The sequence below is a fragment of the Exophiala viscosa genome, assembly GCF_022695815.1.
Source record: "Exophiala viscosa unplaced genomic scaffold EDD37scaffold_1, whole genome shotgun sequence".
In the NCBI taxonomy this organism is placed as follows: Eukaryota; Fungi; Ascomycota; class Eurotiomycetes; order Chaetothyriales; family Herpotrichiellaceae; genus Exophiala; species Exophiala viscosa.
The window spans coordinates 3,149,052-3,172,190 of NW_026944353.1; the positions used below are offsets into that span (position 1 = coordinate 3,149,052).

General features: G+C 51.4%; 10 protein-coding genes across 10 annotated transcripts; 4 read left to right on the forward strand and 6 right to left on the reverse strand.

Moving 5' to 3' along the window:
- Nucleotides 1-102: 102 nt before the first annotated feature.
- On the reverse strand, nt 103-492 carry EDD37DRAFT_550621 (metal binding domain of Ada-domain-containing protein; the record flags this gene model as incomplete). Its single annotated transcript, XM_062813682.1, has 1 exon — nt 103-492. A coding segment is annotated over one exon (390 nt), but the record flags the coding sequence as incomplete, so codon positions are not given.
- A 433-nt stretch (nt 493-925) lies between these two features.
- EDD37DRAFT_59753 (trimethyllysine dioxygenase) lies at nt 926-2,670 on the forward strand. The gene has a single exon (XM_062814600.1). It carries the CDS (start codon nt 1,117-1,119, stop codon nt 2,548-2,550), a length of 1,434 nt encoding a protein of 477 aa, XP_062675481.1. The 5' UTR covers nt 926-1,116; the 3' UTR covers nt 2,551-2,670.
- EDD37DRAFT_59754 (uncharacterized protein) lies at nt 2,671-3,678 on the reverse strand. Its single transcript, XM_062814601.1, has one exon. The coding sequence runs from the start codon at nt 3,337-3,339 to the stop codon at nt 2,791-2,793; it is 549 nt and encodes a 182-aa protein (XP_062675482.1). The 5' UTR covers nt 3,340-3,678; the 3' UTR covers nt 2,671-2,790.
- EDD37DRAFT_59749 (uncharacterized protein) lies at nt 3,679-5,762 on the reverse strand. Its single transcript, XM_062814599.1, has one exon. It carries the CDS (start codon nt 5,599-5,601, stop codon nt 4,018-4,020), a length of 1,584 nt encoding a protein of 527 aa, XP_062675483.1. The 5' UTR covers nt 5,602-5,762; the 3' UTR covers nt 3,679-4,017.
- Nucleotides 5,763-5,777: 15 nt separating this feature from the next.
- EDD37DRAFT_59792 (DNA excision repair protein ERCC-5) lies at nt 5,778-8,448 on the forward strand. The gene is made up of 2 exons (XM_062814608.1): nt 5,778-5,925; nt 5,981-8,448. Exons 1-2 carry the CDS (start codon nt 5,912-5,914, stop codon nt 8,241-8,243), a joined length of 2,277 nt encoding a protein of 758 aa, XP_062675484.1. The 5' UTR covers nt 5,778-5,911; the 3' UTR covers nt 8,244-8,448.
- EDD37DRAFT_59775 (Dihydroneopterin aldolase-domain-containing protein) lies at nt 8,217-9,426 on the reverse strand. The gene is made up of 2 exons (XM_062814606.1): nt 8,526-9,426; nt 8,217-8,467 (listed from the first exon to the last, which is right to left on the reverse strand). Exons 1-2 carry the CDS (start codon nt 9,297-9,299, stop codon nt 8,261-8,263), a joined length of 981 nt encoding a protein of 326 aa, XP_062675485.1. The 5' UTR covers nt 9,300-9,426; the 3' UTR covers nt 8,217-8,260.
- A 510-nt stretch (nt 9,427-9,936) lies between these two features.
- On the forward strand, nt 9,937-12,014 carry EDD37DRAFT_59796 (serine/threonine protein kinase). The gene has a single exon (XM_062814609.1). It carries the CDS (start codon nt 10,075-10,077, stop codon nt 11,947-11,949), a length of 1,875 nt encoding a protein of 624 aa, XP_062675486.1. The 5' UTR covers nt 9,937-10,074; the 3' UTR covers nt 11,950-12,014.
- A 293-nt stretch (nt 12,015-12,307) lies between these two features.
- EDD37DRAFT_59805 (uncharacterized protein) lies at nt 12,308-14,457 on the forward strand. The gene has a single exon (XM_062814610.1). It carries the CDS (start codon nt 12,481-12,483, stop codon nt 14,218-14,220), a length of 1,740 nt encoding a protein of 579 aa, XP_062675487.1. The 5' UTR covers nt 12,308-12,480; the 3' UTR covers nt 14,221-14,457.
- Nucleotides 14,458-18,051: 3,594 nt separating this feature from the next.
- Nucleotides 18,052-20,164, reverse strand: EDD37DRAFT_59820 (uncharacterized protein). Its single transcript, XM_062814612.1, has 7 exons — nt 19,830-20,164; nt 19,633-19,752; nt 19,288-19,557; nt 18,932-19,161; nt 18,803-18,820; nt 18,328-18,623; nt 18,052-18,272 (listed from the first exon to the last, which is right to left on the reverse strand). Exons 1-7 carry the CDS (start codon nt 19,999-20,001, stop codon nt 18,191-18,193), a joined length of 1,188 nt encoding a protein of 395 aa, XP_062675488.1. The 5' UTR covers nt 20,002-20,164; the 3' UTR covers nt 18,052-18,190.
- Nucleotides 20,165-20,987: 823 nt separating this feature from the next.
- Nucleotides 20,988-22,981, reverse strand: EDD37DRAFT_59818 (uncharacterized protein). Its single transcript, XM_062814611.1, has 3 exons — nt 22,460-22,981; nt 22,207-22,415; nt 20,988-22,161 (listed from the first exon to the last, which is right to left on the reverse strand). The coding sequence occupies exons 1-3, from the start codon at nt 22,706-22,708 to the stop codon at nt 21,255-21,257; spliced, it is 1,365 nt and encodes a 454-aa protein (XP_062675489.1). The 5' UTR covers nt 22,709-22,981; the 3' UTR covers nt 20,988-21,254.
- Nucleotides 22,982-23,139: the final 158 nt, after the last annotated feature.

Here is a 23,139-nt window from a genome sequence, read left to right on the forward strand (position 1 = left end):
ATCAATGATATCGGAGTTGCTTGTCGTTGCTTGTAGTGTAGTTCCAGCACTGTCCAGGGAAGGAGAGGATCCATGTGAAGCGGCGGCAGAGCTATCCTCACTCTTGAACCTTGCCGCATAAACGGCTGGTGTCGACCCTGTGATCTCTTTGAATACACCGTGAAGATATCTCGCTGAGATACCAACGTGCTGAGCGATCTTCTTAAGCGTGGTTTCGCCTTTCATCTCTTGAATATAGGTGCAAGCTTTCTTCACCACTTCTTTCTGAGGTTTCGTGATGTCGGTGCCCACGAGGTGAAACTGATCAGGCTTGCAGCGTTTGCACGGTCTGAAGCCCGACTTCAATGCATTGACTGAAGAGTCGTAGAATTTCACGTTGGCTCGGCGAGCCAGGCGAGCAGGACACGTCGGTCTGCAGAAGATTTTGGTGGTGATGACAGCGTAGACGAAGGCCGAGTCAGCGGCCTTGCAACGGCCTTGGACAGCTTGCCAGCGGCTATGTTCGGTGTCGTACATGTTTGTGGGAGGTACTTTAGGTATTTCAGTGTTGAACTGGGTGGATGAATCTTGGGTAGTTTGGTTCGCGATAACTGAGGGGTCACCCGTCCATCTTATGTTGTATCACTGGCCGCCTAAGTTAGGTTAGTGTGCCTTCAAGCCGCGGAGTCGTCTTTTGGTATGATCGACTTGGAGATGAGTCAAGAAGATGGTTGCTGCCAATGTGACCAATCAGCGAGACTTCATGGTGGTTCCTGGTCGTGTATCTCCAGGAGGTTCCTCGCTCTCTCTCCGGACTTTTGCAGAAGTGCATTTAGCACAAGATTTACGTCCATCAGTATAAGGTCGTGGAAGCATGGGTCTTTTGATATCATCGAGACTGTTGCAAGGATAAGAGATGATGGTGCGGCGAGTAGAAGTGGTTTAGGTTTCCTCGCGTGTATTACGTAAGTCTCCATCGAGTTTCTTGGCCTCCGACTTCGTCCTATGCTTTGCGGTATCATTGTATTCTGTGTATTCAATAATGGTATTTCAGATGATCAAGGCCTGTTCTGCTGTTCAATAAAATCAACGGCAGGGTCTACTCCCTCATACCGTGTGTCTTGACAAACAAAGAAGATGAAGCCCCAGTCTTCCAGAGCTCTCGTCCGGCCTGGACATAAAATACAATGTCAATGGAGAATGCAAGCCTTGAGAAGCTTCAACACTCAAAGATGTACTGAAAAGAAGCCAACCAAAATCGCCTCGTCTCTAAAGAGAAGTCCATCTCTGCGCCGCCGACTCATATCTTCACCATGGCAATCGAACCCGCCACTCCCACGGTCATTATCCACCACCTCATCAGTTCCCCAGATCATGGTCAATGACATGGCCAACCAAGAAGTTCTAGTCGACTTCGACGGCACAGCCTTTCGGTATCCATCATTCTGGCTGCGAGACCACTGCCCCTGCTCGGAATGCCAACACCCTTCCACTCACCAACGCCAACTCGACACCTTCACCGTCGACCCTGAGATCAAAGTCTCAAGTGCCGAATCCACCCCGTCTGGCCTACAAATAACATGGCCAAACAACCACACGAGCCTATACTCTTGGTCGTGGCTCTCAACACACCCACCTTTCACTCAGTCCTCCTCCAAACGCGCAGTCCGCCCTCCACCAACCCGACAATGGACTCCTTCGCTCCCCTCCTCGACACTCCCACAAGTCCCTTTCCCAACCATAATGGACACCTCAGACACCTCAGGCCTAACCTCCTTCCTTTCCGCCATCCACAACAATGGCCTCTGCTTCATCCCATCCACTCCGCCAAACCCGAGTGCCACCCAATACCTCATCGAACGTATATCCCACATCCGCGCCACCCACTACGGCGGCTTCTGGGATTTCACAAGCGAAGTCAACCCGATCGACACAGCCTACACGAACGATCCACTCCCTCCACATACGGACAATACGTACTTCACCGACCCAGCCGGCCTACAATTCTTCCACCTGCTCTCACACACATCCGTCCACGACACCACCCAGCCCGGTCAGGGCGGCGAATCGACCTTCGTCGACGGCTTTGCCGCCGCAGCCCACCTGCACAAGCACTTCCCGCAGCATTACCGCTACCTGGCCACAATCCCAATCACATCAGCCGCGTTGGGCGCGCCCGAAGGCTCATTTTACAACACAGCGAGCAGCATGCAGGGCTACCCAGTGCTGAACCACTCTTCGCCGGGCGGGAGCGTACCCAATCCATCGCCTTCAAATCTTGTGCAGATCCGATGGAACAACTTGGACCGCATGGCGCCGACGACGCCGAGTTTCCCCAGCCACACCGCGCTAAAGAGTTGGTACGCTGCAGCACGCGAGTGGGCTCGTATCCTGGAGAGTCCTGAATTCCTCATTACCGTCAAGTTGCAACCGGGGGAACCTGTCATCTTCGACAACTGGCGAGTCCTGCACGGTAGGCTCGGGTTTGAGGGCAAGCGTAGGGTTTGTGGTGCCTACGTTGGTATGGACGATTTCAGAGCGAGGTGTAGGAGCTTGGGAATCGACGTCTGACGGAGGCATAGGTCTAAAAAATATAAGTTGGCAGAAATAATGTCATAGTAGTACCTAGGTACACTGCAACTTTCTGTCTCAAGTATCCAGGCGTTGGGACGTGCAGGGCACACAACTTCCAAGTCCATCGACAATGTTCTCCTGCCATGCTCTTCTACCCTCAAACGTTCATGTCTCGACTCAACCCCTTATGCACCGTGAATCCAGGCCGAACAGGACCACCCTGCCAACATTGCAGTCCTAAAACGAGAACAGCTCCGCCCATTCATCTCTGCGCTTCAGACTCATATACATCTCGTACACAGTACACTCCTGACCCTGTTTCTTGTCGATCTCCGCCCTCTTATCCGCAATGCGTTGGATCTGATAGTGCTGGGCCTCGACGAACCTCGCGTAGTTGTTGCGATTAGCACGAAGGAACTCAATCTCCGCCATCATCTGGTTCACCAGAGTAGTGCCGTTGGGATTGACACGTCGTTCGTAAGCCGCTTCGTCGTAGACCTCTTTGATCTCTTTGTTTCGCCACTTCACAGCCCGGCGAAGACGATCGAGCTGGCCTAGGTGCTGGTTGAGGCGGCCTTCGAGTATACGTGGACAGTCAGGAAGAGGGTCGTCGTCCATGGCGAGAGGGTCTGCATTGTATGGTTTGCTGTTGCCGCCGACTGAGGCTGCTTTCTTCAAGTTTGAGAACATGCTTTTGATATTGTCCGTCATCGAGTTGGTGCGCTGAGGTTCACTGACGGAACGCATGGTAGGCATTGTTGGGTTCTTGCTGACGCCGTCGTCCATTCTGGCGTTTGACTCTTCAGAAATTAAGGAATTCGACGCAAGGTGAGGGTAGCCTGGATAGCTCTCCAGAGATTCGGAGGTATGGCTTTGTGGAAGTGTCCCGCAGTAAAATTCTTCGCGTCTGTGTTGTCCTCTTCTATTTCAAAAAGTAGAATCACTGGGTCAGCAGTGTATTCATGGGTGCGGCGGGCTGAAGAAGTGAAGAATGATGCTTCATCGTCATCGGTTTCCAACACGGTCACCCTCCTACAGCAACGCGGTGTGGCTGGACGTATGAGTTTGTCGTCCTCCTTGTTGTCCCTCCGCCACAAACACACATTAGGAATCACAAGCCCGTCCATGACAATGTTGCCCATGTGAGAGGTTTGTCCTTTGTCACGTGCCATCCTGCTGTGAGGTGCAAACAATTGAGATGAACACAATGATCCAAGGATGCCATAGGTACAAGATGGGGCCAGGGGTAGAATATGTGCAGAGCGAATGAGGTGACCTATTTAGTGCATGGATTCTCAAGTCAGGCACATCGCCGCGGCAATGAGACCACAACGAGCACAACGAGAAACTCTCCTAATTCTTGTTCTCACGGACGGTGGCATTCTGAGCTCACACCCAGCCGTTGAGATTGTAGGCTTACAGGAGAAGGTGGTTATTGCAGGCACTGTGCTTATATCCTGCTGATCAGCCCCAACCAGCCAGAGTCCAGCTCGTCCGTTCGCCTTGCTTTGCGGCCGCTGGTCGTTGAGAAGTAACGGGTAAATCCAGATCACGATGTGCCCCTGCCAGACCATGGGAAAGGAACTTCTCCCTCTCGATCTCAACAAACGGCCTTACTCTCAGGCTGGACACAAGGCTTGCTCCAGCCCAAGGTCCCAAAGTGTCCACCTGTCGAAGGCTCGCCAATATTGAAGGGTTCGTGTCTTTTGACTTTTGTTTGTGAAGTCTCTCCTCCACAAAATCACCGACGCCAGGTCGTGTGGTGTCATGTCGGGCATCCACTGGCTCAGCTCTGGCCCGAGCAAGCTCTTTCAGTCCATTTCTTTTAGAATTGAAGTTTTTGCCCCGAACAGCGGTCCAGCCATATTCTTCGATGATGTTATTGGTTCTGTCAAGGATGGACTTTGGTAGACCAGCAATTCTCAGCCCACGCCCAGAGAAGACGATCCTAGACATACAGAGGCTGCGTACATCTGCTGAGACAAAGAGAAGAGCTCGGTAGAGCACCTGACTGATGGAGTGTTCGTGGTCGTCCAGTTGGTCTTCATCTGTCGTTCCTACGAGAGTTCGGCGACAAGCATCTTGCAGTGCTGCTCGAGAAATTGACACAGGGCGAGTTGATGTGAGAGTAGGCCACTCGATCACGATATCAGTAGCTGGTGCATTCGTGGTATTGTCGGCTGGGTGATCATCAAGGTCCAAGGCGTCTGTTTTTGCAGTCAAGTCATCTTCTGAATCTGGTAAAAGTCCATGACATGTCCCAGTACGGTCGATGAACTCCTCCACGAAGTCAAAATCCAAGACTAGGGAGTCTCCAATGGATGCATCTTGCTGTTTCCTGATCTCTTCCAGAAGTGCCCCGACCTTCAAAGTGAGTGCCCTCATGGCACGAACGGTGCGTTGAACCAGGATCTCTCGATATTCGTAGATGGCGGTGATGGTTGTCTCCTCCCAACCGACATCGACAACCAACCCTGAACGCAAGCCTGCCGCAACAACTGTCATGGTGGGCGAGGGCAGAAGAGTGATAGACGCAAACTTCCATCGCTCAAACAAGAGCGTAAGGACCGTCGATAGCACAGGATGCGGCACAAGGGACGGCAAGACCAGGATCAGACGGGCCAATCCAGCATCGACCAGCAGATGTTTGTTATATGCCTCCCGTACTGCTCGTTCTAGCTTGTCTTCCAGCAGACCTAGATCCAAATCTTTGACATCACTTCTCCATAGTTCGAAGTCATTGCTCCTGGGTTGGAGGTCATCCTTCCGCCTCTTGTAGTCTGGCAGATACGTGCGGTGGTCGCCGACCCGTCTGGAAGTCTGCGGAGTAAAGAGGATCGTGCATTGAGGCCCGCTCTCTCCTTGAAAGCCTGCGCTGAGTCCACGCGGATCGAGTTCGATGATAATCGGGTCTTCCTCCGCGCGGAAGAAGGACGAGCCTGGCGAAGACTGGACGGAGGATATGTATCGACTAGGAGTATGTGGAGAGCCGGATTGCTGTCTATCGCGTAGCCCAGGTCGAATGGCAGATGCGACTGCAGATGTCATGGCTCTGGTCGTAGCAGCATGTCGCCCCCTCTCGCCCCAACCAACCTCACGCTCTTTAAGGTCTTACACCTGAACTTACGAACGAAAGTGACAATGTTGCAGCGACATTGGGCTCGACGGTGCTCTCGCGGTCGTGAATGTGCTTGCCATATCGATAAATCTCATCACGTGCCTACGTGCCGCCGAAGAAGAGCCGCTTGACTTCATCTACGCGTCAACAAACAACTTTGAGACTTGACCAGTGTTGGCAAGGCGGCCGCTACGGTATTGCTATCAGCGTCAATATCATGGCACATCCAGAATTGTAGCCATGGGGATTCCAGGGTATGCCAGTGTCATCCACGCTTACAAAGTACAATGTACTGACTTCCTCGTGAAGCATCCTAAAAGAGATCGGTAAGGGCGAGCGGGTGGCGTTAGCAAAGTTGGCCATTGAGCATCTTGAACGCTCACACCGACCGTTGCGCATAGCCATCGATGCAGCAATATGGAACTTTCAGACCCAGGCCGGCCAAGGTGGAAAGAATCCTGCCCTTCGAACACTCTTTTACCGTCTGTTGAAACTACTTGCTTTGCCAATTGATCCGGTGTTTGTATACGATGGCAAGAATAAACCTCTCACCAAGCGAGGCAAGACCGTCTCGAGGTACGGGTCATGCATCTCAAACGAGACTTCCAAGAAACTCATCCAGGCATTCCGGTTTCCGCATCATACAGCCCCAGGAGAGGCCGAAGCGGAATGTGCTATGCTCCAGCGGAATGGTCTGGTGGATGCCGTGATGAGCCAAGACGTTGATGCGATCATGTTCGGATCAACCTTGACACTGCGGGACTGGTCCAAAGAAGCCTCAAAACACAACAAGTCACCCACGCACGTCAATGTGCTTGATATGCCCCGGATCAAGTCCTTCTCAGGGCTGGACCCGGATGGAATGATTCTGGTGGCCCTTCTGAGTGGTGGAGACTATGATGAAGCAGGTGTGAGTGGCATCGGGTCTACTCTGGCCTGCGAGATCGCACGAGCTGGGTTTGGAAGCGACCTCTTGGAGCTTGTGCGGAAAGGTGATGAAAACGGGATCCAGGAGTGGAGAGAACGTTTGCAATTTGAGCTTGAAACGAATGAAAGTGGGTATTTCAAGGTAAAACGGAAAGCCGTACAGGTTCCAGAGGCATTCCCCGACCGCAAGATACTTGGCTATTATCTGAACCCTGTGGTCACCCCAGATGATGGATTACCCGTTCTCGAAAGGAAGTGGCAGCAGGCATGGCAGTCGGAAATCGACATCCTGGCCATGCGAGAATATGTTGCAGACACATTCGAATGGCTCTATAAACCGGGCGCTTGGAAATTTGTCAGAGTCATGGCTCCAGCGTTGCTTGCCAGTCGATTAAGACGTGGCGCGGCTGCTCTGGATATACGCTCACACAACCAGATCACGGAGCGGAGAAAACATTTTGTAAGCGATGGCATCCCCGAACTGAGGGTCACTGTTGTTCCGGCGGAGGTTGTTGGTCTCGACCTTGACGCAGAAGAAGACAGTCGTGAATACCTAGAGAGCCTGGCGGCCGACGATGAAGGTCAAGATGATGCTGAAGCTGGCAATGAGGATCAAGGCGAACTTGTGCTCTCAAGCCCTTCAAAAAAGAGAAAGACTCCACCGTGGTTGCCCGATGTGCCTGAGAAGATGTGGATTGCAGAGACGATAGTTGAGATCGGAGCTCGAGAGCACCTTGAAAAGTGGCAGCAAATTCAGGAAGAAATCCAGAACGACCCCAAGAAATTCGCGACTCGGAACATTCGAAAACAGAAGGAGGCACGGAAGCAGAAAGATGCGGGTGGTATGCCAGCAGGGGCTTTGTTGAACTATATGACAGCCACTAAAGCACGAAGCAATCTAGCAGAGGAAGGAATGAAGAGCAAGGAACAGCCACGTTCACCTTCCAAGTCCTCAGCAGCCGCACAGAAAGCTCCCAGGACCCCTTCGAAGTCGACATTGAGTCAGTCCGAATTCATAAGGTCTCCTACAGTGAAGGAGTCCTTCAACACCAGCAAGAGCCGGCATCTCTTAGCGGTTGCGGATGATCCTTCCGAGGATGTCATGCCCGACCACGAGGTCAAGGCTAAGCCTGCCGATGAACCGATTCAGATGATCACATCGCCTGTTCAGCCAGACGTTGATCGAAAGACGCCACAACGCGGCATGAATGCAACGATTCTGCAGCCCGAGGGCATTCCGGCTGCTGTGACGCAACGACGGAACAGAAAGCGTGCCCAAGAAGTCCGCACACTGCCCGAGCCTGAGACAATAATAATCTCAAGTGATCCACCACCGACAAGCAGTCCCGGCCGACCCAACCGGACTATGGAGAGCTACTTTGCTCCCTATATAGCTAAAAGCCGCAAGGCAAAGGCAACATCAGCAAGAGCCCTCGCAGAAGCAGATCTGCCTGCAATACCTCCCGAGATAAGCACAGGGCTCAAGTCAACCTTCTCCGGCACCCATATCCGTGCTTTCCCCCGCGGCAGCTTGCCTGGCACCTGGAAAGAAACCGAGGGCGAGGCAGACGGTAGATCTCGGGTGGATCTGTCCAAGACGACACGTCCTCCTCGCATCAGCATTGTGGATTTGACAAGCAGCTGAAGCCATTCATGGACTTTTCAAGGCTTTTTGACCTTCCAAAAGTCTTTGTTTTCGAAGAAGGTTTTGCTACGAGTAATCTCAACAGCACTTGCTTCAATCGTGGCGATAGCATTAGGCTTCTCAATGCGGACTTTAGCCACGGTATGGCCGTAGTTGAGGGTGACAATTTGTGCCACTGCCGATGCAAGTGCCTCAATTGTATGATATGACGAACCATCGACTTTCTGAAAGAGATATTTTGATCAGCAACCGGGTCTATCTGCAGAGGATCCTTACACTCACCTCAACAATTTCTTGGACCATATCATGCAGCTCGGCAGTGCAGTGTGCTTCAGTGGGCTTTGGTCCGAGGGCTGTGGTGATAATGGGTATGCTGACATCAATGAATAACGATTGTTTGTAAAGACGTTCATGCGGGTTCACTCCAATGATGCAAGCACAGGCAATCTGTTTGATGTCCAATGTCAAGCTTGGCGTAGTCACACCAGGCGTCGAGTTGTCCACCTGCAGACGATATAGAACGCCCCCGGTCACCAGTAAGAGAGCTTTTGGAAAGTGAATGTCGATGTCGAGAAAAGCATAATCTGGCATCATTTCGGCGAGACTCGAGATGAGAACGTGAATGGTCGGATATTCTCCATTTGTGAGGTTCCCAGGGAGTGTCTTGTACAGTTTGCCATAATCGAGTGAGAGGTTCACATTATCTTGAGCGGCGGCAGCTTCAAGGTTTGACGTTGGCACGACTTCGACAGTGATTGAGACGGGCTGTGGCTTGCCGAAGCGCCGCCATGCGTCGAGACCGACAGCGAGGTCGAATTTGAGATTCTTTAGAATGACTTTGTCCATGATTCCGAGATATTGTGTGTCGAATGACGGTGAATAGTGAGATGGAAAATATGGTGTTTGTGATGGTTCTGGTTGTTTGGCTTTCGCTGTCACCGTGGCATACGGCGGCGCAACTCGACCTCTGTCCGCACTACGACGGAACATGCAGAATAGGTAAATGCATACTCCACCAACCAGTACAGTCCATAGTCGACTTCCTAAGGACCACATACTAGTATTGTCATTGAGTCAAGTTCTATGTGCTGCTGGTGATGTTTGTTGTCCTGTAACAGTAATCTTTTTGGTCACGGCTTTGAAAATTCCGCATTCTGAGATTATCTAGGCAAGCCCTTTACCCGAAGCGCCTGGGAACTTAGGTATCGGAAGCCTAAAGCTTATAGGCGTTCCAGACGTTCCGCAGACTACTGCCACCTCTGCTCCGCATCATCTATTTTTCCGTTTCCGGCGAGATTTCACCCCAGAATCCGATTATGCGGCAAGCGGCGGCGCCACACGTGACGGATCCGGGGAGTTCTGTGGCTCGGGCCATAGTGAGCCTGTCACAGTCGCCAAATTTGAATTGAAGGCGGGAACGACTTTCCAAGATTTCGCAGCCAGGGTTGCGCTTGCTGACCACGTTTCGCAAACAGCTGGCACGGCACGTCAAGTAATAACACTCTTCCTCCTTTTCTATTCTACACTGTCCGATATTTGATTCTGTCTTCATCATCACCAGACGATACCACCTTCAATGGGTCGATTTGCAGCCACTACTTCACACAGTCTTATTCCATGCACTCCTGCCGCTACTTGCGACTCGTGCGCGCTTTCTCGTGTGATTGAGACGCAAATTGGAACCGATCTTACAGTCTGTCAACGCGTCGTTTGGCTACTGGCGCAAGGTCCGCCTTGAACAGAGGGCGGACGGTAATCCATAACTTGAGATAAAAACACTGTTTGACACAGATTTGAGATCTGCGAAAGAAGAGCATTGCTGTCTGGAAAAATGAGCATTGGCCAGACCCAGACTATCATGGACAAAGTCCAAAATGGCCCTAGTGGCATGAAGTCCGCTGCAGAGAGGTCTACAGAGTTGGATGATGCTCTCAACTCGATTGCGCTGGGAAACAATGCCCCAGAAACGGCCGAGCCTGAGATCACACCTTTCCGCACGAAAAGCCCTCCTACAACACCCCAAAAAGCGGTCGCAGTCAACGGTGGAGCAGTGTCTCCTGCTGGACAGGAAGGAGAAAGAGGGCGACAAGAAGCCAAGGGTAGCGTCATTTTGTCTACAACCGCAGCGAAGAGGCGGAGAAAGAAGAACAAGAACAAGCCCACCGAGGCTGCGCAGCCGCTCAATACCGTCAAAGGCTTCACACACACGCCGCTTGACTCGGGTGCGGAGGACTCTGACGCATCCGTCAGTAGCCCTCACATCCTGTCACCCATGCCGCGTTTGCCTGCTTTGGCCGGTGCCAGCCCGGGACTGCGCCCACAGTCACCGGGGATCAGTAGCTTGAAAGCACAACTCGACGCACTCAACTCTCGCAGCGAAAGCCGTTCAACCTCTCGCGTCCGGAACAACTTCGACTCTGAAGCACCCAGCAGTGCTGCCAGTGCCGCGTCCGATACTCAAGCTGAAGACGTCCCCGACGACATGGTCAGTTACCACGTTCAGATTGACCAGGACTTTGTCAGTCAATCGTTGGTTGAGACCGTGGCCAGCTCGATGTCTGCTTCTACCATGACCGTCGATCAGCGGGCCACGTCAATGATCGCGCGCAAAATGACTGCCGCCGATTTCACACCAATCCGCTGTCTGGGCGATGGTGCGTTTGGTACTGTGCTGCTAGTGCGACAGAATGCGACCGGTCGATTATTTGCACAGAAACAGCTTACCAAGGCATTCTTGAAGATTCACAAGAAGCGCATTGAGTCGACCAGGTCTGAGCGAACCATTCTGGAGTTGGTCAATCGTCACCCATTCATTGTCAACCTATATTATGCCTTCCAGGATCATGAGAAGTTGTACTTGATTCTCGAGTATGCCTCTGGTGGAGAGCTATTCCGTCATCTAGAGCTGGAAACATTCTTTTCCGAGGAGGTTGCCGCATTCTATATCGCTGAGATTGTGCTGGCATTGGACTACCTTCACAATACTGTGGGCGTCATATACAGAGACATGAAACCCGAGAACTGTCTGCTGGACGCCGAAGGGCATCTGCTACTGACAGATTTCGGTTTGAGCAAAGTAGCAGTTCAAGATTCAAGCACGCCAGGGGGCAGCCGCTGCAACAGTTTGGGTGTCGGCACGATCGAGTACATGGCTCCAGAAATCATCAGAGGCTCTGAGGAGTCCGATTGGGGTCCGGGGTACGGCAAGGCTTGCGACTGGTGGTCGTTGGGAGCCATGGCATGCGACCTCATGACCGGAAAACCTCCTTTTGGCGGAGGGAATTGGACCAAGATTCAACAGAATATCATGCATCAAAAATTGAGTCTGCCATATTTCCTGTCGCCAGATGCCAAAGATCTTCTCACCAGACTCTTGCGCAAAGAGCCCAGGAAGCGACTTGGAGTTGGTCCCAATGACATCAGTATCATCAAAAAGCATCGATTCTTCAAAAAGATCGACTGGAAGAAGTTGGAAGCTCGGGAACTCGAACCACCCATCAGACCGTTGGTAACCAATCCAGAACTCGCGGAAAACTTTGCAAAAGAATTTACTGAGCGGACAGTGGATGCCGCTCCTCGCAGACACAGCAGAACATTGAGCAAGTCCGATCCCTTCGGCGGGTTTAGCTATGTTGCCAGTCACAGCTTGCTTGAGGAGTCCATGCTTTCGGAGCTGGAGGAGGCAGTTATTGACGGCGAATGTTAGACGTCCGCTTACCACGAAGGAATGAAGCAAACATGATGTCAGACTCAAAATTGGATAAAAGCATGGGCTCAACCTTGGGTTTCGATATTATTACAGCGAGGCGTGTGGTTTGCATCTTTAGGGAGCATCATCAAATATTTAATGCAGAGGCTACGAAGCAGGAACTATCAAAGATAAATGCCATACAAACAAAGCAAACGTGGTAGATACGTGCATTGGCGATGCGATGAAGGGATATCAGAAGTAAATCGAGTTCCTCGTCGGGCTCAATATGACCGTCGATGAGATTCAAACAATGCCGCCTTCTTATAAACTGGCTTGGCGGGCGAATAGACATGCCTCACTTGCCTTCCTTCACTTCTATTCTTCACCACATTCCTTCTCTTCTCTTCTCTTCTCTTGCCTTGGATCTCAAATATTTCTCCCAAGTCCACTGCCTTTGTAACTCACGTTCGCTTCAGTTTCATCTATGATGATACCCATCATCCACCGCAAACCTGCATTTCTCAACTGATCGGTCAGATCGGCGCCATGACCTCTCCTACGAACATTGTCGATCTTGAAATCGAAATCCTCGCCGACATCTTTGCCTACGTCGATGATGTATCGCCAAAGACCACCCGAGCCATCGTCCTAGTCAATCAGTATTTCAACAACGCAGTCCACCTTGTGAAATACCGTCACAGAACACTCAAGTGGTGCCATGATCGAGAGACATTCGTCGATCCTTGTGGTCGACGATTGAAAAATCTGAAATCTCCAGCTGCACTTTGTGGTCTACGCCATTTGACCATTGTAAAGGGACAGGAGACGTCTGCAGCGAATGGAGCCACTGCATTGAGAGCGGTTGCCCAGCTGCGGGACCTGTTGTGTCAGGCTAGCAACCTCAAGTCTCTAACCTGGCTGGACGCCTATCCACCACCAAGCAAAGTAACGAGAGTCCTTGGAGAACAACACCCTCAATGCCAACTTAGGGTTCATTACAATCGGAGACCGTACAGCACCCAAATCCCATCGAATGCAGAATTGGCACTGGCAGGCTCTACGTGTCTAACGACATTCGTGATGGACATTCCGCGCGGCTCGCATTCCGCGGAATCATATCAACGGGCGTTTGTGACTATCATCAATAGAGCACCAAACCTTAAACATGCGTCCTTGACGTCCTTCGGCATCAGTGCTCCACAGATTCGGCAGTGGATATCAACATGGCCAGAATCGAAGCCCAACACTGTCCTTCGTCATTTCTCCTTAGATGGCTGGCCAGTTGCTGCGCAAACACTAGACTATTGGTCACGCTTCATGGACCTCACGCTCCTCGAAACCTTCAAGTGCACCAGAGGTCCATTGTCCGCATCCTATTTTGCAAAGGCTGCAGACGTGCTGAGGAGCTTAAAACATGTCAGCCTCAATTTGAGCCCTTGGAGCTGCGATGCAGCGACTGCGCAAGCCGTCGACCACTACATTGCCACTTGTAACCCTTTGCAGACCTTGAGTCTGTGGTCATGGAGGGGAAAAGTCTCACTGTTTACCATCCTACAACATGGTCCTACCTTACGAGACCTGCAATTGCATATGCGCGAGGAAGAGATGAATGACGATGGGGGCAGAGTCTTCTCTGTACACGACCTTCAGCTCATCAGACGTACGTGCCCGATGTTGAAGAGTCTCACCCTTGACATAAACCGGGTCACAAGCGCGTTGAAGATGGAGGACTACCAAGACACAATGAATGAACTCAGGTTGTTCAATCTGGACAACCTCCATGTCTATCTTGACTGTGGCATGGCTTATATGCAGAGCGCTCCCGGACCCTATGACGACATAGACCCTGACTCGGACATGGAAGATCTTGATCTTGAGGAACTCGCCGGCGAACACGCCGTGCAACGACCTAATGCTTGCGGAGGAACCTTTGATCTCAACGACCTGTCTCCAAAGACGATAGTGCGGGCGTTCCTCGACGGAGAAACAGAGCTCACGTTCCATCCACCGTCCATTACTAGAGACATAGAGCGCTTTGTGGGCGGAGTCTGGAAACATGTCTTCGGAGACCGCGTGACAGGCCCTCGACAACTCCACCTCAAATTCGGCGAATGGGAGCGAAAAGAAATGCCTGTAGTGTTTCGACCGGACGGTGTTATGCAGAAGGATTTGAGGGTTTGGGCTCAAGCAAGACCTCATGATCGTGACGACAAGAAGGGCGAGTGCGAGATTGAGTTTCAATGCTGCCAGGGCAAGCACTGGAGAAAGTTCACCACGGATTATTGAGGACCTCAAAAAAGTGTTCAGTGCGGTGCGGGCGGTTTCCCGTCACATCGAGCAGAAAGAACAGGGCAGTGGCTGACTGACGATGATATGTTGATTGTATGAGCTGAATGGAATTGGGCGTCTTTTCAAAGCATGGCGCAGGGAGACGAGGGGTCGTCTGTGGGCATGAAACATGGACAATGCGTGGAGTGTGTCTATTCAGACTAGCACAATAGCGCCCTTTACTCAAAGAAGTGTATGTGTATCTTTCTCTTTGAACGTGCTACCGAGCTCGCTGTCCGTGGTCCATAATGATTGTGATCATGAATAGCCACACCACACTTTGCATCATTGACAGGCAAGTGCACGTGCCTCGCGAGGCTGGAGATTCAGGGGTGTGGGTGGATCAAGGTCAAACTCAATCTCGACTTAGTCATCCCACAACATTACTTAGACAATGCTTGAACACCAGCTGGGCTGTGTGAATTGTAGGTCAAGTAAGACTGGCTTCAATTATTCCCCCATTGCGTATCGATCGCTGGTTTCAGGAACAGACAGTCAGGCTGTCAAAGGGACAATCCTCAACCTTTGCGAGTTTCTGGAGATTGCGGGGAACAAAGATCGCCCGGCGGGTCTACGATCGATTAATTAAGTGTTACAAACCCGGAGATTCCTTTACGCGAACTCGCTAATATAAGGCGGCCAGCCTGACCAGCTCGCAACGCATGGTATGGTATCTGATAGCAAGAGACACACCGTTCGGATCATCGGAAGGTGGCAAACAGCAGGGATCTCGCGAGTAGCTACTGTTCTGCGTACAGCCTCACCTGCGGCATGGCTTGCCGAGAACTCTATTCAAAACGCCTCCTGATTCGCGTAGTCACTCTGTAGATGGGAGCAGGCCAAAGGGCCCAACCGCCACATGACATTTCACTGAACTCACAGAGAACGAGGTTTCCAAAACCGGTGAGACCAAGTCTCGACTAGCATGCAGCGAGTACTGAACAACCTGCATCGTGGCCATGAGGCCAAGTGTGAAACGGTCCTCGTAGAAAACACGTTAGAAACGCGGTAAACAGGCGAGTCACCCTCAACTGAGAATAGGGACGCTGTTTCAGCGGCCACCGCGTTACGGATGGTGTCTGGCTTACTCGCCAATGGGCAGCAGAAGGAATGGGTTCGTACTCCCGTGGTCAGGCTGGCGATTAGTATCGGGGAAATAGATCCTAGCACTCGTGCTGTTTGGCTCCTCGCTCTTTTGCTCTTCCAATACCTTGACCGGCGATTTCTTAACTGTGACGTGCATGCTCGATCAGTAATTTAGTACCATCCGAATCCTCAAGTCTGTAACCCCTACATATGAGTCATCAAGCTCAAGAATGGTTTCGCAACGTACCATGAGGTTATAGACAGAACAATGAAGATACCTCCTGCTCATTCGCTTCTGTGCTAATATAATAAGGAAAGAGCGTTTAGCGCTACAAGATACCGTTATGCATACAGATCCACTGAATCGAACTGCTGTGCGAGCGGTTTACCACAGTACTTATGCCTTGATCTCGATAGGTCCATAGTCCTCAGCCCAGAAACCAGGGTCGACTACTTACTGTGCTCGATAGTCAGGTGCAGCGGTTGGGCCAGTCCAGACCGGTAGCTTTTCCCCATGTTGCTTCTGGGTCGCTACACTTCCAGGAGCCCTGTGGTGTGATACGAGATGTCCAAAGGCTCAAGATTCCTTGCCGGTAAACAAAAACGAGGCTTGCAGTAGCACCTTCTTATTTCAGATAATCTGGAGTCGGTGGCTGTATCTGAACCATGTAGCAGGGTTTGCCGATCACCATCAGGGCGGTTCAGGCCTCCCGCTCCAACAAGCCATACCTTGTATCAACTCCACTTTTACACCGCAGCCAAGTAAATTCGTCGCTTGCCATGTGCATCATGCGATGCTTGCGGATCCGCTGTCTCTTCCGACTGGAAATGGTTGCCTTTCTTCGGCGGCATTCAAAGTGAACAAAACGCTATATATATCGAATTTTCTCTTCAGCCTGCAAGGAGGTCGAAGACCACCCTGGCTCTGACTCCGCAGCATCTACCATTACCATTATGTTCTCTCCTACCCATCGCCAGTACGTAGGCTGGCTCACTCTTCTAGCATATTCAGTCCCTGCCCTAAGCCAATACGAAGTTGAGTTTTTTTACAGTCCAGTACTCGACGTCTGCACGTGGAACGGAGCCTACTTGACGGCACAACATAACACAGAGGACGGTGGTCTTTGTGCGTATGTACTAGAGACAAGTCGATTGTACGCGTGTCCCGCGTCTAGCCTAAATTGCTGGACCTGGGGCGAATCATGCTCGGACGAAGGAGACGATCAGACTACATATAGTAACAAGGGTCATAGTGTTATGAATCGCTCCACTAGGGTATCACGAGACAAGGGGTTCCTAAGCAGGGGGAAGTACTAAGGTATGGCGGTAAGAGGGCAAGCTTATGATATGAGCGAGACTAATCAATACTTAAATATATAGGTATAATCGTTAACGAAGTTAACTACGAAGGGAAGCTATATAAGGAGTATAAGTTATATAGGCGTAACTATAGGGTAAATACCTTGTGGCTCTACGTAGCTTTACTAGCTTTATAGTTAGAGCCCTAAGAGCTATAAGAGCCCCTAAGGAGGTTACGTGACTTATGGCCTTCTTTCCCTATTGTTTAGGGTTACCTCCCACGTACCTTCGTTGCTAGGCTTTCCTTCCTGGGTTGACGTGCTCTTGGTCATGACCTGGCCGTAGGTCCTGGTTCGTAACACATAGTATGTTGTCAGGGTCAAAAAGCCAAAATTTCGGGCTCCTGTACTAACGGATGGAATAGGTTGGTGCTGCACATCTGACGAGACCTGCACAACGTCGCCAAATCAGTATGATGTCTGCGTTAGCGCTTTCGTGAGTCCGGTCTACAATGTCTCCGATGCCGCCGCCGTGAGCGCTGAGTTGGACGCCCTTGGTGTGAGTAATGTCACGAGCACGTCGCAATCCGGTAGGTCAGACTCCCATATCTCTACATAGCCTTCCAGAAAACCTGGAGGGGCATTATGAGGTGCCTAAGACGAAGGACCAAAAGCTGATGATACGGACCTATATCCAACAGTGAATCCGACTCCGATGTCTACGTCCAGCTTCACATTCGGCTCCTCAACCACCACCTCGTCCACGTCCTCATTGTCATCTTCGACCACTCTCAGCTCCACCTCATCTCCCACCACATCATCATCCCTGCCTGCGGCTTCATCCTCAGCATCATCGACCCCCTCTTCCTCGTCTTTGTCCACCGGCGCAAAAGCAGGCATAGCCGTCGGTTCCGTCGTTGGTGGCGCTCTTGTTTTGGCATGCGTCGCATTCTTCGTTATTAGGAGTCGACGTCGCTCACAGCAGAGCAGCACCAATCACCTTGACGGCGACAACCACAAGGGTGTCCCGGTTGAAATGTCGGTCACTTCAACCCGAGAAGAGATGCCTGCGGATGGCAATTTCTCGAATTATCCCGTTCTGAAGAAGCAGGTTGGTAGGAGTGAGCTGGGGAGTAGTAATGAGAGGGTGGAAATACCTTGAGATTCTGAGTTTGAGCGACTGGATTGGGTTGAATCGATCAAAATGGTGAAGATTCCCGCATAGGTGGAGATCCATAGGGTTGTATTCTTCTCCCGCCATGTGCTATTTAGCTATCTGTGGATTGATACGATAACGATGCATAGCTCTATTCTTACACTGTACATCGCGAGGCTTGAGATTTAGGGGCGCGGATAGACTACAGTACTGCACGTCACTTAGACTAGACCTAAACTTAACTTGGTGATCTCACAGCGTTCAACTCGCCAGGTGCAGAGGGCTTATGAGCCATCACTATTATTACTATGAGATCGATTACCCTATAGTGCCTTCCGAACCAGATTGTTCTATCACGGCACCCTACGTGAGCCGCCAGACTTGGGAGTCAACCCGAGTTTGCAAACGACGAGCCGTAGCCATGTCCACCTCCCACATTACCAATGAACACGACGAGGAGTGCGCAGTATCTGTACAAGTGTTAGCTATCAGCAACTCCGACGCAAGTGAGTTATGATGTCATACCCAGCTGATGCAGCGAGGACTTCATGCCTCTTTGCCCGTGAGAAGAGACTCACACCCGCGGCGAACGCGAGTGTCGAAACCAACAAAACACCAATACATTTCGCGGTATTCTGCGTGGTCTGAGGACGTTCGCTGAGGTGAAACAAAATGTACACAGGGATGATAAGTATGGCAAGAACCATGCAGATCATGATGGTATTGACCACGCCTTCGATTCGACGGCGGGTATAGTATACCACGCCTTCGGTGCCGTTGCCTGGCTCATCACCTGCGCCTTCAGTTTTCATGCGGGTTTCCTGGGAAAGGAATGAGAGTAAGCATTCATATCGGGCGCCATGGAGTCTCTGCCAGGTGGCGGTACTGCATGTCAACGTCGACCCAAGGACCATTTCTTAGTTGGCTCAGTTCCGTCGAGGGGCGAACGGAAGAGGACAATACAAAGCGCCATGTATGAGTGAAATGGGGGTGAACTGACCTTTGAACGAAATAGATTCTGGACGAGAGACGGTCGTTAGCATATCATTGAGAGTATGCAGAGGATCGGATATATTGTGCAAGAGACAGGATCCCTAGGAACTTGATCGTGAAAATGAAAGCAACTCACCCCTATCGCCGGCCATGGAAGCCATCTAAGCATCTTCTCGACCATTGCATCGAGCGATGCATACTCCCTCCCCGGGCGTAAGGTGATCAAATCCTCTCTCTCGCGAACGAACATCGCATCTCCAGCATAGAGTGGTTTGTTGTCGCGCATCCACCACCACAAGCTATCGTACTCGCTGGAGGTAGGTTTGTTGAGCGCGGTCATGTCCCTGGCCGCAACAACAAGGTTTGCTATCAAACAGTTCAGCACATTAGCTACGAAGATGTCGAAAAGTAAAGTTGCTAAAATCAGCGACCTGGAGTCGAGAGTTCGATGTGTATGACAGAACAAGCACTGCTTTCTGGGTTGAAGCTTACAGTATTGGATCCAGGTCTTCTCCACCTTTTGCAAGAGATCCTTCCTCTCTTGCCCTTGAAACTCACGCGTCCTCAGCACCTCTTTACGAACGTCTTCATCGAACTCCAGTCGATCCATAAAGTCGAGGTCGCACTCCAATTTGCCCAGCTCATCTTGTTTTTCTAGCAGAAGTCGCGATTGCAAATACCCGAACCGCCTGTAGAGCATGAAGTTCTCGTCTGAGTCAAGGAAAGCTGCGACTCTGGGATAACCATTTGGCATCTTGTGAACTTTGGGAGCAGATAAGTTGTCAGACAGCATTCTAGTGGAATGAAGTGCGCATTCCCCACTAATTAGACACTTACGCTGTCGTACATTATATTTCTTCGTCTCTTTCGCTGCTGCAACCGACTTCTGTCGGGAGTTTCTTGAGACTATGACCTCGCGCAAGGTTGCGAAGAAAGCCGCAAAGCCCTTCGACCCTGCTTGATTGTGAAAACAGTCAGCTACGATTGCGGCTATACCAGCAACGCTGGCAGGAGACTCCGAGCTGCTGCCTTACCTACGAGTGTCGTCGAAGAGCTCGCGTCGGTCGCGGGCGATTTGGGGCCATCCTTTAGGTGCCGCAAATGCCTGTCTGACGGTGAAGGTTGGACAATCTCTTCTGAAACGGTCGTCTCTGGCTTATCTTCGATTTTGCCCTTCTCCAGATCGATAGACATTGTGCCACCCATGACTATGACGCAGCCTCACACCGAGGGCATGCTGAATCATGTTCGTTCGGAAGGCTCGAGATCCTCAGTCCTTTATACACCCGTGATATTGACAGCAGGATCCCAATGCCGCTTCCATCAGGCTGAGGAGCGGCGCCCGCATGAATAGGGACAGCATGACCACCCAATAAGCGGCCAACCTTCTGTACGCATGCGGCAGCTACTTTTCAGGCCGCTCTAGCTAGCGCCCACTCGACAAGACATCTACGTGATTGCTTGAGAACCCTACGAATTATACTCCGCAGACGTCGCTCCAAATGGCCCCATCAATTCGGCGATTCTCAGCTTCATTTCACAGGTCCAGGGTGGTTGCTTCCCCGACGCTGAATTTTTAGGTCCTCCTGTGCAACGAAATTGTCTTCCTCAGCAGCGCCTTTGCTCACAAGCAGTCTGATCTGATACTTCCAGGTCGAATCGTCGTCCACGACTTTGACTACTTTCCATCCTCTCTGCTCATAAAATACCTGGTCGTCCACCCAGTATTGCTGAGTGTCCTGCAGAGCTGATGAGACTTCATCTTCGGCACTCAACCGGAAAGAATCTGACCAACCTTTGTGGGATTGTCCTGGGGCTGAACGTGCGACCGCTCTCGACTTCTTTCTGGCTGCGTGTCGGAAGTCATAGGTTAGCTTGCGGGGCCCGATGTCGAATGGTTGGCTTACCTCAGACGGGTTGTTCATGGTGGTACCTTTAATTTCGATGTACTGCGGTTTAGACGAGGCAGACTTTCAAGTATGCCTTGTCACGCCCAAGAATTGGGTCATGCAACACCTTAATATAGGCTCATTGGCACATGCAAGGCCCTGGACACTGCCTCGGAGAGGGTGAGGCTGAAGTCAAGAGGTGAAACTCCGTGTGCTCTTATCTCGACAACTTTAGATGCAGGGATCGTGCAGACGAGAGGGGTGCATGGCTGTGCCGGGCAAGCCCACGAACGCCCCATACTAGCCGCGTTCGTACAGCAGGCGCATTGCTAGATCACACCGGTCAGCCTAAGAGCTCTTCCTCAGATGTCGCTGAATAGCCACCGGAATTTGTGATCTATGGTGTTCCCAGGACCAATGCAGGCTCCTAGCAGTCTAGGGCACATCCATCGGAAGAACTGAAGCATGTCGCCCGCATCGATCTCTCTAGCAAACGAGTGGGTCGAAGGGACAGCACAGGAAGACGCAATCTATTTCCTCGCTTGATCAAACCCATATCCCCAACTGACATCAAGATCTTAATGGGCCTGCATGCCGCTTTGAACCCGACCAGAGGCACTGCTGGACAAAATCCCATGTAGTGCACTTCAATGCTCGAGCCGCATAGTGATGCCAGGATCGCAAATTCATCCACCCAACTAGCTTGATCTTTCGTTGTTTGGCCAGATGACCATTGTTTCCTGCCTCCTGTGTCTCTCCTATCGGCCCGCTCGTTAAAACCTTTCCGATATGGCTGCGAGTGTGCAGCTTGCGCTGCTTGACCTGCTGGAGGACTTTCCATGCTACGTCGCGCATGTCGGGCTTTATGTCGACATTGGACAAGCCTCTCCATCGCACTTGCTTCAAAGGCAAGTCTTCTCGACGAATCAAATTCTTCAAGGTGGTGGTCAACCCTACGATGTCCTTATCTCTTGGACACTTGTCGAAACAAAGCTGCAGGTCGAGAAAAATTGTTTTCGCGTCTTCTCTGCGGTACACATCTGAACGCTCTGGCACAGGCCCTTGGGCTGTCAAAGGGACAATGTTCAGCATGTAACACGATTCGGCCTCGCCTCTGGGTGACCATATCGGTTCTTGTGTTGTTTTGCGAAAATAGGGAGCGTCCCGGATCACCGATACCAGTTTGTTAGCCGTGAAGCCGCCGACACGCTCCGAGAGTTGCTTCAGAGCCCAGACGAGTGCATTCGTAAAAGACGTCTCTCCGGGGCCCTCAGCAGTCCTGTCGCGTAGAGTGCCTCCAATATACTCGAATATTCTGTTGGGAGACTGGGGAGCTCGAGCATCGTAGGCCAGTGCTCCGGCATAGCAACAATCAAAGATGACCAACAGATCCGCGTCCGCATCAACGAGGTGGCGCTCAACGTCGTCCCACAATATCTGGGTTTCATGGTCGGAGAGATGCTCTTTTGGATTGCCGCTGGACATCGTGAGCTTTGAGTATCATAGTGAGAGGTATACTTACCCTGACAGCCACAGCTCACCCTCCTTTGTAATTGCGTGACCAGCATAGTATACTATCAACAGAGCATTTCCCACATCCTCTTCGTTGATCAACTTAGCGATGTGATAATTCAACTGCTTCTTGGGAAAGTTGGTTGGGCTTGTACGCAATGTCGCTTGGTGCACAGAGAAGTGGTAGATATTTTCGAACACGACCCGGAGGTTTTCGACCTATCTTCGTAAGTATGAGACGGCTAGATGCACATGGAATATACCTCTTCCCGTGTATCCAGGAAATCTTCACCTTCGGGCTCCCATTGAATCAGAAGAACAGCAACTTTCTCGTGGGTGCGCGCTTGTGCAGCGCTCTGCATCTCCTTTGCAAAGAGCCCCTGCAAGTGTATTTTGACTGCGTCGGACGGGCTTTCGTCCACACTGCCGTCGGCGCCATGTGCTGTGGTGTCACAGATTCTCTCTTGTTTGGCAGGTTGCGTGACGGGTACACAGGTTGAGCGTCCGGACATCTGAAGCTGGATCGCTGGTAGGTCGCAAATCACTGTACGCGTTCAAAGACTGAAATTGAGTGGTTGAACTCGGATCAGTGATGGAAATGACGCGAATCTATTTGTACAACGCCGACCGATCGTGGGCCACTGGCCGACAGCTTTGTCATGACAAACATTGTTTTGTTAGGAGCATTTGCATACAAGGATACCATTTGGCCCAAGGAAAACCGTGGATTGTGGCCATGAGGCTGTGCCAGGCGGCGCAAGCCTCGACGGGCTTCATATTGTTCGGGCTAAGAATCGTGAAGGAGAAAATTGTGGCTTCAAGAAGGCAGCCTTCTGCAGAGGTCAGGTAAGGCGGCCAATGACGGCGTAAAGACCATCACCACCAGATCAGTATCTGTGGTATGGCTGCCCCCGCACTTCAGAGGCTTCAAATGTACGACTGC